The sequence below is a fragment of the Schistocerca cancellata genome, chromosome 1, assembly GCF_023864275.1.
Source record: "Schistocerca cancellata isolate TAMUIC-IGC-003103 chromosome 1, iqSchCanc2.1, whole genome shotgun sequence".
NCBI lineage: Eukaryota > Metazoa > Arthropoda > Insecta > Orthoptera > Acrididae > Schistocerca > Schistocerca cancellata.
In genome coordinates this window covers 257,932,993-257,946,155 of record NC_064626.1, presented here as the reverse complement: position 1 = coordinate 257,946,155, position 13,163 = coordinate 257,932,993, and the positions used below count along the sequence as shown (strand labels likewise).

Sequence of the window (13,163 nt, the reverse complement as noted above, 5' to 3'; positions counted from 1 at the left end):
AAATGCATCGCGAATAAAATAACTGCCGCCAATATTACGGTTCCGACTTAATAATAACAACAGAAGAAATTTATTTCAATAATTGTATCCAGGAGAAAATTGTTTCCAGGGTAACTAGGTGCATAGCAGTTAATAGTGGTATTAGAAAAAGTGATTCTTTGAGCGCACTACTTTTTAATATAGTGATGGACGAGGTGATTAAGAAGGTATTGGCTGGTAATGGTTGTAGAATAGGGGATGAAGAAATAAAAATTATTTGATATGCTGACGATCCAATTCTGCTGGCAAATAGCTGAGAAAATATACAGAAACTTTTATACATATTTAACGTTGCAGCCAAGATAGTAAATATGGTCAGATTCACTCAAAAATCCAAAAGTATGACTACATCTCTGGAGCCACTGAGATGCAAACTGGAAGTGGGTCCAAAAATTATTCAACAGGTAATGATCTTCGTATTGCATTGTCCAGCAGTGGAAATGTCGAACAGGAATTTTAGAAAACAAGTGGCAAAAGGAAATAAAGTGGCAGGATCTGTAGGAGATACTATTTGGAAGAAAAAGCATATAGGAAAAAAATGCAAAAACAGGAATGAACAAAACAATAGTGAAACCATTTGTGACATACACAGTCTAGACAAGATCGTTAACGTCAAAAACAAAAATACTTCTGGAAATCACGCAAGTGAAAATTCTGCGAAGAAGTACAGGGATGACGCTGCGAGATAGAGAGAGAAGCGAAAGCGCTAGAAAAGGATGTAAAGCGAATTCCGTTGATCAGGGAGCACATAAGAGGAAGAACGAATGGAACGAACACACAGACAGGATAAATGAAGGAAGATTGTGAGAATCTTAACAAAGAAATTACAAGCTGGTAAAAGAAATATTAGCCGTCCAAGGATAAGATGGCGCGACAACCTCAGGGTAGACTGAGGGCTACTGAAGGAAACGGGCTTTTGCCTAGGAAGAAATGAAGAAGAGCAGAACGTCTCGTCGGTGGTTGCATTAGCGTTCCTCTGGCACTAGTGCAACGTTCTCTGTTGTCCACTTATATATGAACTGAGGAAGAAGACTCCAGTAACGACTTAATTTCAGAAATACACACGTGTACTAAAAGAGTAACTGACACAGTATCTAAGGACAGTTACAGATGTTCGATGTGGGCTCCATTCGAGTCAGAGCAGATTTCTATCCGATTCTGAATTTCCTGGCAGACCAGTTCCAATGTACCTCGAACAACATAATTAATCACGCCGACTATCTGACGTTACGTTCTGCGGAAATGGGGGTGCCACAACCAGAACGGCACATCATTCGACCGAGCATGACCAATCCAGCGCTATGGAAGATGTTCGTTGAGAGGACTACGTACAAAGTTATGTCAATGTGGTGAGGCTCCATCCTGTAGCAAAACGAAGTGAACTGAGATATCAACCAGAGAGAAAGCATATCGGGATGGATCTCATGTGCAAAGGTAGATTCTGAGAAGAAGAAAGGGCCAGACTCTGTGGTAGTTTGTGGTGCAGAATACATTAAATTTCAGAGAATCACGTTCATGTTCCAAAGAGGCATGCACGTTTTCTGTACCCCCATCTTCTCAAATCCCGCTTGTTCACTTTGCTACTTAAGTGAAAGGCGGGTTCGTTGTAGAACACAAGTCTGTCTTCGAAACCTCCACCTCCATCTATGCTTGAAAATCAATAAATCAGTTTTGGTTTATCCGCTGGTTTTAGCGCACGCAACCCTTAAATTCTGTAAGCCTTGAATCAGAGATACGTACACAAGATTTTGTGGGACTTTTTTTATAGATCGAATAAATTAATTCTGCCATTTCATCCTCGACCAATGGCCATCCCGCGGTTTGCTTGTTGCGTGTACATCCTGTCTAGTCAAAGTGCTTTGCCCATTTAACATTATTGTGACAGTGTGGTGCCACTTTACCAAACTTTGTCCGAAAATGTCTTTCAACAACGATTGATGATGATGTTTTGCAGAATTCTATGACATAATACGTCTTCTCTATCGCTCACATGCCGCCATTTTGAATACTAAAGCGAACTATGAACAACATCGGTGGGTTTCCACTATTTCATTGTTATCAACCTTAGCTCTGAGAGTTAAACTTGCATTCTGTATGTGTGATGATGAAGTCCCATACTCCGTGACGGAGCGTAGGGGAACGATGCGGGAGACCCGCACCGCCGTACTAGGCAAGGTCCTAGTGGAGGTGGTTTGCCATTGCCTTCCTCCGACCGTAATGGGGATGAATGATGATGATGAAGACAACACAACAACACCCAGTCATCTCGAGGCAGGAAAAATCCCTGACCCGCCGGGACTCGAATGCGGGACCCCGTGCTCGCGAAGCGAGAACGCTACCGCGAGACCATGAGCAGCGCACTTCTGTATGTGTTTTTCTAAAATAAAGTAATATTTCTAAAATAAAGTAATATTTCTAAAATAAAGTAATTACAGTAGTTACAGGAATACTTTCGTTCCATTGCCTACATTTTGAGTCATCCTGTACTTCAGTAAGTTCACTCTACTGGGCTTGATATTACGTCATAATATAATATTCATTAGTTATTCATATGGTTGATCTCATTTGCGGCTGGTCCCGGCGGAGGTTCGAGTTCTCCCTCGGGCATGGGTGTGTGTGTGTGTTTGTCCTTAGGATAATTTAGGTTAAGTAGTGTGTAAGCTTAGGGACTGATGACATTTGCAGTTAAGTCCCATAAGATTTTACGCACATCTGAACTTTTTGATCTCATTTGTCGGAAGTTTTCCGCCCCTTCCCGAATTGTGACGTAATATTAACCCACTAGCGGGATTACGACGAAATTTTATGACAGTAGACCAATAAGAAGCAACTGCAACCGCGTCCGAAACATCGGTGGCAGGTGTTTTGTTGCAACATGATGCGACCGTGCACCGACAAAACTTTTATGACAGCTAACTCTCTCCACGAAAGTGGCACACTTATATCCTGGCTTTGTTTAATGAACATAAGCATGAAGCAACATGGAGTCTACAGTCATAATATTTGAATATCAGTAACAACTATCGCTTTTATTAAAATAAGAAGAAGAAAACAGTTAAGAGACCACTGTGCTGCAAAACAGTGTCCCAGAGAATGGGAATAAATTCTTCGCGTGTAATGTTATGAAATTCCATTGAATATCATTAATTATGTCCAACTACTTTCTTAGGGATTCACGATGATTCGGATTCTAAAAATGGTCAACCACAGTATCTACCTTTGTACGTGTGAATATCGAGCAAACAGGCATTTTGGTCTTGTGACATTGTAAGAAAAAACTGCGAACAGATGATCCGCCACTCTCTTCGTAGAAGACATTGCAGCACTATTACGAATCAAGCCAGATTATGTTGCACTGGGAGATATTGGGCAGAAGCATTCCCGACCGCCTGCGTTCAGGGCCCGCCTCGAGGCGCTCCTCCGAGGCTGAATTAGTGGCGCAGCACGCGCCATTAGCGCGACACCGCGCAGCCCGCAGCCCGCAGCCCGCAGGCCGCGGCGAGTGCCGCATGATCCCCGCCTGCGTGATACCGGCGCTGATCCGGCAGGCGGCTGCCGCAAGTCGCTAGCAGCAGCCTCGGCACACCCTCAGGCTCACACCGCACTCCTCACCACCCTTGCGTGTGCTCTCAGTCGTTGCAACAGCCTTCAACTCACAAGGCTGCAAAGACTACGTCGTGTTCAGTGTACAGTAAATTGGCTGGTTCAAATGGCTCTGAGCACTATGGGACTTAACTTCTGAGATCATCAGTCTCCTAGAACTTAGAACTACTTAAACCTAACTAACCTAAGAACATCACACACGTCCATGCCCGAGACAGGATTCGAACCTGCGACTGTAGCGGTGACGCGGTTCCAGACTGTAGCGCCTAGAACCGCTCGGCTACAGTAAATTAGGCTGGTGCATAAGTTCCTGGCGTTTTTACTTTGCATGTTGGTATTCCGGTTACTATGAGGCTGTTTATCGATTGTCATTTACATTTATAGTTCACTGTTGCTGTTTAAGTCTATCTATTATCATTTTGTGATCTGAAGATAGTGAGTGGATCTGTGGACGCTAGAAAATGGAGTATCAAGTGGAGAAATCGGAACATTTCCGACAGATATTTCCGTTTCAGATCAGTAGATGGGTGACAGCAGAGGAGGGAGCCTGAAACATTTGCGCCGTGTATGACGGTAATTCCATTTGACAGAGCACGGTAAGAAAATGGTTCTCTTGTTTTAAGGAGGGTCGTTTTGGCATTAGTGACCCTCCACGTTGAGGAAGACATTGGGAGTTTGATGAAGATTTTTCAAGCGCCTAAATCCACAATGATCCACATCATCTCACTCGATAACTGGCAGAAAAAAATGTTCAAATGTGTGTGAAATCTTATGGGACTTAACTGCTAAGTTCATCAGTCCTTAAGCTTACACACTACTTAACCTAAATTATGCTAAGGGCAAACGCACACATCCATGTCCGAGGAAGGACTCGAACCTCCGCCGGGATCAGCCGCACAGTCCGTGACTGCAGCGCCTTGGACCGCTCGGCTAATCCCGGGCGGCTAACTGGCAGACGTGATTAATTCTGTTCATTCCACCATCGTCCGACATTTACATGCAATAAGGAAGGTTCAAAAAAAGTGTGCGTGGTTACCGCAGGCTCTAATCCAAAATCGCTAAGATCGCCAATTGGCTCGTGAACAACACCGACCATTCTTATACTGTACCGTCACTGGCGACGACAAATTATGTCTTGATGCTAACGTAACGAACAGAAAGGAAAGGCTGAGGCCAAACAAAACAGCAACTCCCTGGAAAATACCTGCGCTCATCCACAAAAGATAGTGTTACGTATCTGGCGGAACAACGACACGGTGGTGTACCACAGGTTCTTCTCCGAGATCTAACCATCACTGCTGATATTTTTTTTCCAACAACTGAGACGTCTTGCAGGCGCAGCTCAACAACAACGACCACAAAGAATTTGTGAAATGATGCATTCTGATGTTCTGACAAAAAACACTACACTTGCCATTAGAGGTCATTCCGCACCCACCTACCCACCTTATTCACCTAATCTAGTGGCCTCAGATTTTCCCCTTCTCCGCTCTCTATCGAATAACCTTCAGGAACTTCCTTTCAGGATCAAAACGAGCTCCGAACATGGCTCGACGAGTCCTTCACCGCAAAACATATAATTTCTACATTCCCGAAAACGGAAACCTACTCGAACGTTGGCAAACTATTCTAAAGAGTCAAGAAGAATATATTATTGATGACCCAAGTCCGTTATGTGTAACAGATGTCTTTATTAAACTACGAACTTACGCTCCAATGTAACAACTTCCAGTGTGGCTTCTGCTATTTTTGTCATTGTGGTGTGAAACATGAGCAGCACGTTGCTTTAGAAGTGTTACACAACAAATTATGGGGAAATTCCAACAAAAAATATTATATTTGACTGAAACGAGCCTAATATGCACAATGGCAAATAAATTAGTTACAGGAGACATCACGGTGATAGTGTAGCACAGACTCTCTTCTTGATAGCAGCCCCATTCCCGCAAACAAAAGTGCCCACAGGCGTCTTCACTCATTCATTGATGATGACATAGCATCGTTCCCAAATTTCGAGTGTGTTAATGGATACATTTCACGTGCTGTTCCAGAGAATGCGAAGCTGCTTCTGCAGAAGTAAGACAACGTGATTTAGCGAGAATTTGATGTGCGACAGGGTGTCTGACTGTTTGTTAAACTTTCCCTGCAGCCCTGCGAACACTGATGCTGTTATCTTGAGAGAAAGATGGAGTGTCCACAGCAGAGTCATCATGAAGATGTACAAGAAAGTGTAACACTTCCTCATAGAGAACAAAGGAATAGACGCAGTGGTTCATGGTCACAGTAAAATGAATGGAGTAGCTGTGCCATATTCGTGATTGGAAAACATACTCAAAATATTATAGAAAGATCCCTGCCTAACATTTTTGCCACAAAGCTCTATCTAACATCTTACTGGCCAATCGTGCTCTCGAAGCCTTATGATACATGACTGTTCTGATCAAAATTTCCATGGATCATACACCAACTCCATTAAATTAATAAATCCAGCTAATCTAAATTAATTTCGGTCAAGAACTGGGAATATGTGTACTGATAAAATTAGCATCATTGATTTCCACATCCAACCACTAAAATTCCAAGCTGATTTCTTCTTCTGGAAGATTATTTAAATGAGTAGTTGAGAGTCATATCGAATGTATGTTGAACAAAACTTCGCATAACAGAGACAGCATGGCCAGTGTCGCGCCATTAGTCCTTAGTACCTACAGGTCCTTTTCAGATAGGAAGTCGGTGGGCCTTTTGTATTGTGCGTGAGGAGAGGCACGATGGACGTGTGCCATCATCACTTTCTTGGTTGGCAATAGTGCGTGCAACTTAAGCGAAGAGAGCCTACTGAGTAATGAAGAACTTTTTTTCCACAAGATATCAGGGACAGGGAGCGCAAAACTGTAAAGACCTGGGAAACGCTCCATACGTTAACATAAATAAATTCTGGAGTGGGAGAAAGCAATCACCTGTGTGTACATGGAGGAGGCCATATAGGGTGGAACATGAAATATGACAGACAGGGGGGATTACTGAGTCCAAGCATTAAAAATGCCCACTATTTGTTAATCATTTTAAAACTGACCATGGAAGGGAGATGCTGCCTTATTATAATATATCTGATTGGTCGAAACTATGAAGAACCACTGTCATTGGTGATCACAATCATGCAAAAAAAAAATGGTTCAAATGGCTCTGAGCACTATGGGACTTAACTACTTTGGTCATCAGTCCCCTAGAACATAGAACTACTTAAAAATAACTAACCTAAGGACATCACACACATCCATGCCCGAGGCAGGATTCGAACCTGCGACCGTAGCGGTCGCGCGGTTCCAGACTGTAGAATCATCCAAAAGCTCACATGCACTAAGTAAGAGTAAAAATTCGTTTTTACTGACAGCGCTATGTACAAGACTTCACCTGGCAAAAGAAATACGGGAGACAGAGGATCATTCCGGGCTCCGATGGGGAGCAGCCTTCGTTGCTGGACAGACAACTTTGCAGACACCACAGCAATGACTCGTGGGCACTGGCAACACCAAGTATGGTGTGCAACAGCAGAGTTCGCAAATCTAATTTTAAGTGGCACGCAAAGATATCAGATTTATTCTACGACTTTCACATTTTTAATTCAAGTACACTTACCTGTAACTGCAAGCTCAATCAGGGCAATAGGTGCTTGCATGATTCCTTCGATTGTGCTTCCCTGCTTTCTTAATTAACAATCGGCAATCACTCTGTGGCTTGGGTGAACTAAGTTGGCCTTCAAAATACGAGCTATTTCTAACTTGTTGACTCCAGATCCTTTATCCAACATTTGTCGAGATGTTAATATTTTAGTTCAGTTGTAACATGTGTTGACACTTCGTGAACGTAATTGTTCTTTGTTATTTGCTCGCACTGTGATTAACCTGACATCTCTAGGGAGCTGCAATAAATAAGGCTTAATGGTGACCACTTTTTTGTTCGTGGTTTGACGAATTGCGTATCTTTATCATACACCCGTGGTCTTGGGGTAGTGTCTTTGATTAATGGTCAAAATGTCTTCGGCCTGGGTTTGAATCCCGCCGCTGCTTACATTTTGATTAATAATCAGCATTGGCGGCCGAAGACTTCTGGCATAAGAAGTCTCCCTCATTCTGCCAACGGCCTTGTCAAAGAGGGTGGAGGAGCGCACAGAGGTCCAGGGCACTCTCTTGTCCGAGGGGTGGACATCTACCCCTAAAGGCGGAAGAATCAACAAAGTTCAATGGCATGAGGATGCAGAAGGCAATGGAAGCCACTGCATTAGAAACACATAACTTGTATCCACAGGACATGTGGCATGTAACTGAAGAAGTGTCATGATGATTTCTCCTATTGAAAAAGATTCCAGAATAGTCCCGCATTCGAATCTCCAGGAGGGGACCTGCAAGGGGGAGGTTACCATGATGGAAATATGGAATAATCAACGAAATAATAACGTTCTACGAGTCGGGGCGTCGAATGTCATAAGCTATAACGTGGTAGGGAAAAGAGAAAATCTGAAAAGGGAAATGCAAAGGCTCAATCTAGATGTAGTAGGGGTCAGTAACGTGAAGTGGAAAGAAGACAAGCATTTCTGGTCAGATGAGTATAGTGTAATATCAACAGCAGCAGAAAATGGTATAAGGGGAGTAGGATTCGTTATGAATAAAAGGTAGGGCAGAGAGTGTGTTACTCTGAACAGTTCAGTGATAGGGTTACTCTTATCACAATCGACAGCGAACCAACACCGACAACGATAGTTCAGGTATGCATGCCGACGTTACAAGCTAAGGATGAAGTGATAGAGAAAGTGTATTAGGACATTGAACGGGTAATAGAGTATGTAAAGGGGTATGAAAACCTAATATTCATGGGGGACTTGAATGCAGTTCTAGGGGAAGGAATAGAAGAAAATGTTACAGGATAATACGGACTAGGGACAAGGAATGAGAGAGGAGAAAGATTAATTGAATTCGGTAATAAAATTCAGTTAGTAATAGCGAATACTCTGTTCAAGAATCACAAGAAGAGGAAGTATACTTGGAACAGGCAAGATGATACGGGAAGATTTCAGTTAGATTACACTACAGTCAGTCAGTGGTTTCGAAATCAGATATTGGATTTTAAGGCGTACCCAGGAGCAGATGTAGACTCAGATCACAACATAGTAATGATGAAGAGTAGGCTGAGGTTTAAGACATTAATCAGGAGGAATCATTATGCAAAGAAGTGGGATACGGATGTACTAAGAAATGATGAGATACGCTGGAAGTTCTCTAGATACAGCAATAAGGAATAGCTCAGTAGGCAGTACATTTGAAGAGGAATGGACGCCCCTAAAAAGGGCGATAACAGAAGTGGGCAAGGAAAACATCGGTACAAAAAAGAAACCATAGGTAACACAAGAAATCCTTCAATTGATCGATGAAAGGAGGAAGTACAAACAAGTTCCGGGAAACTCAGGAATACAGAATTACAACTCGCTGACGAATGAAATAAACAGGAAGTACAGGGAAGCTAAGCGAAATAGATACATGAAAATTGTGAAGAAATCTAAAAACAAATGCTTGACGGTAGGACCGACTCACCATACAGGAAACTCGAAATAACCTTCGGTGACATTAAAAGCAAGGGTGATACCATTGAGTGTGCAACGGAATTCCACTGTTGAATCAAGAGGAGCGAGCGGATAGGTTTGAAAGAATACATTGAAAGCCTCTATGAGGGCGAAGATTTATCTGATATATTACAAGAAGAAACAGGAGTCGATTTAGAAGAGATAGGGAACCCAGGATTAGAATCAGCATTTAAAAGACCTTTGAAGGACTCAAGATCAAATAAGGCAGAAGAGGTAGATAACATTCCATCAGAATTTTTAAAATCGCTGGGGGAAGTGGCAACAAAACGACTACTCACGTTGGTGTGTAGAATGTATGAGTCTGGCGACATACGATCTGACTTTCGGAAAAGCATCATCCACACAGTTCCGAAGACGGCAAGAGCTGACAAGTGCTAAAATTATCAAACAATCAGCTTAACAAGTCATGCATCCAAGTTACTGACAAGAATAATATACATATGAATGGAAAAGAAAATTGAGGATGTGCTAGATGACGATCTTTTTGCAACCATCCCCCTACGTCGTTTTACATGGCTGCAAGTGGTACACCATTCCGTGAGACACATTGGACAGGCAGCGTTGTTGCACCAATAAATCGGGCGACCTGATATGTGGTGTGGTCATGCATTCATCTAAAAGCGGTATCGCCTTTCTAGCTAAGTGTCACGTACTCACGTGGTTCCATCTTTCTGCGTTGATTCCATAGAGCCGATTGGCACATAGAAACCACTGCACCGGTATGTCTTACGTCAACGGTGGAGGGTCGCATGACCGACGTTGCAATGCCACGCTATCTAAAGCACTGCAAAGCGATGAGTGTGCTCTTTCACAGAAATGAATAATAATCTGTTCTGTGAATCTATCGTGGAGTAGGTACGAGTTAAAACAGAATTTACATAAATGTCTGGCCGGCGCGCCATTCTAACTGCCGGAGGAAAAGTACGAAACAGCCAATGTTCAAAGTGCTTTCCCTTGGTAAGTTCTTGTCTTGTCTACATAATAGTTATATCAATTATTTTTCTGATGAATAACTGTTGTTCTCGCAATAATTTAAAAAAATAATGATATTATAATTGTTTGAATGTCGTTGACATTTTTCTTCTTGCTGAAGCAGATGGTCCTTGAGGCACCGAATAGCCTGGTCTGAATAACTTTGTCTTAAAAGCCAAATTGACGCGAAGTTTTTGAGGAATATTTTCCGAATATTTTGGTTTAAGGGACCCGCAGTCCCCGGTGTCTAGTTAGAGACAAATAAAAGTAATCAGATTTTCCAGTATTTTAGCCCGGTACTCTTCTTCATTTGAAAACATTTCAGAAAGTTAAAAAAAGTGTATTCGTACTATCACCAAAATGTACAACACAAACCATAGCCAATGCATAAATACAAAAGTACTGTCGAGTGGTTACAGTAGTTGCAGGAGCTGCCCGGCGTAGAAATACATGAGGTATTTATCGGCTAACTCGTAGTCGTTAATCCACCTTGCTGTATTCCACTGTTTACAGAAAACTGACTCTTCTGGGAAAATCAAACCCGAACAGTACTGAATGCAAACTTGAGGGTTGAAGATTAAAGTGGACAAAACTGTTGTCAACACTAAGTGTCGTCTGTGAATGAAACTACACACATGCTCATTAATTAAGGATAATGGTCATACATGGTGAAACAACGCTTTGGTGAGCGGTTGTCTGGTTTAAATCACCTCGTAGTGTGACCACGTGGTACATTTGATCTGCGGTCGTCGCACGGTGGCCTTGACAGCAGTCCACATACGCAGAGGTTAACTGGTACATGTCAGAGTACGGTGCAGCGAGTAAGTGTGCAGACGTTTTCAGGCGTGCTAATGGTGACTGTGTGTTGAAAATGACTCAGAGAACACATATTGATGACCCATAATGATATTTTAACTCTGCAGTGGAGTGTGCGCTGATATGAAACTTCCTGGCAGATTAAAACTGTGTGCCGGACCGAGACTCGAACTCGGGACCTTTGCCTTCCGCGGGCAAGTGCTCTGCCAACTGAGTTACCCAAGCATGACTCACGCCCCACCTCACAGCTTTACTTACAGGAAAACCCGTAAAGCCTGGTGTCAAGAACACAGTAGATGGTCATTGGAACAGTGGTCCGAGGTTATGTTCACGGACGAGTCCAGGTATAGCCTGAACAGTGATTCTCACAGGGTTTTCATCTGAAGTGAACCAGGAACCAGATACCAACCCCTTAATGTCCTTGAAAGGGACCTGTGTGGAGGTCGTGGTTTGATGGTATGGGGTGGGACTGTGATTGGTGCACGTACATCCCTGCATGTCTTTGACAGAGGAACTGTAACATGTCAGGTGTATCGTGACGTCATTTTGCACCAGTATGTCTGCCTTTTCAGGGGTGCAGTGAGTCCCACCTTCCTCCTGATGGATGTTAACGCACGGCCCCATCGAGCTGCCATCGTGGAGGAGTACCTTGAAACAGAAGATATCAGGCGAATGGAGTGGCCTGCCTGTTCTGCAGACATAATTCCCATCGAGCACGTCTGGGATGCTCTCGGTCGACGTATCCCTGCACGTCTTCAAACCCCTACAACACTTCAGGAGCTCTAACAGGCACTGGTGCAAGAATGGGAGGCTATACCCCAGCAGATGCTCGACCATCTGGTCCAAAGTATGCCAACCCGTTGTGCGCCCTGTGTTACGTGTGCATGGTGATCATATCCCATATTGATGTCGGGGTACATGCGCCGGAAACAGTGGTGTTTTGTAGCACATGTGTTTCGGGGCGGTTTTCTCAACTTCTCACCAATACTGATCCGTGTTGTGTGTGTTCCCTATGTGCCTATTCTATTAGCACCAGTTTTGTGTAGTGCCACGTTGTGTGGCACCACAGTCTGCAATTATCCTTAATTTATGAGCATGAGTGCAGTTTGTCTCAAAACAAGACCAACAGCAGTGACATTTACACTGCCGTACAGATATTTTAATGCAATATAAACACGAAATGAGATTGAGGTAATAAAATAACTTGCATTATTTTGTAAAGAGTCGTAGATCACTTGTCTCTTATAAAGGAATACTAATAAAATAGCCCTGGGCAGCTTCCGAAATTTTGACGAAATCGTGTTGGCTCTTGCTGTATATGAACCGTCCAGTTACCATCTGCAGAAAACGAAACAGCCTCAACAGGATAGCGACAGTTGTTTGTTCGTGTTACAGGAGCGACCGCTGCGGCCTGTACGACGCAGAGCTGGACGTGGTGGAGGAGAAGCGCGCGCACAAGTACCTGGTGCTCATGGTGAGCGCCTTCGGCTTCTGGCTGTGCCCCCTCATGGTACTGCGGTGAGTCACCTGCTGTGGACACTCATTGCCTTTTTCTCAGTGCGGCTCTACATCGGGTTTGAGGAGACGATGAACAAAGATGTGTTCGAATGAGTATGCTACCTGTAAGTGTCCGACCCAATCTACGACGTCAGGAAGCCTTGTACAGCTACCATTTTGGATAAGAAATACTTGGATGCAGACTTCCATTCCCAGTGAATCAGTGTAAATTACTCACATCTACGATGTTTATCGACGCCGATGTACTGTTGGTCCTCATGGAGGAGTGTAGGCTTTCGCGATTATTGTCCATTTCAAAGAACTACTTCTGGATATGTGACCACCAAGTCACAGGTGACTTATTGTTTGACACGATGAAGGGGCAGGGGTATCAAATGCCTATTGCTAACAATATTTGATATTATTTTTTGTTGACTGTCATCGGCGAATAGGGTGATAGCTGCAGTCGTGACAGTACGTAATAGATGGTGGCGCCTGCGGACTGTCAACACGACTTGCCGCAGGCCACTTCTTTCACCCTATTGCTGGTGTGGTTCAAGACTTTGTGCCGTCCCCCCTCCATCGGATATTGTAAGCGTCA

At 43.4% G+C, this 13,163-nt stretch overlaps 1 protein-coding gene across 1 annotated transcript in view; it reads left to right on the top strand.

The window, feature by feature from the left end:
* The window catches only part of LOC126168597 (prolactin-releasing peptide receptor-like), a 493,078-nt gene extending 480,491 nt beyond the window's left edge, over positions 1-12,587 (top strand). The window contains exons 5-6 of the mRNA XM_049920573.1: positions 3,413-3,583; positions 12,461-12,587. Of these exons, the coding sequence (XP_049776530.1) occupies positions 3,413-3,583; positions 12,461-12,587 (298 nt within the window). The remainder of the gene's footprint in view (positions 1-3,412; positions 3,584-12,460) is intronic.
* The last annotated feature ends 576 nt before the right edge of the window (positions 12,588-13,163 follow it).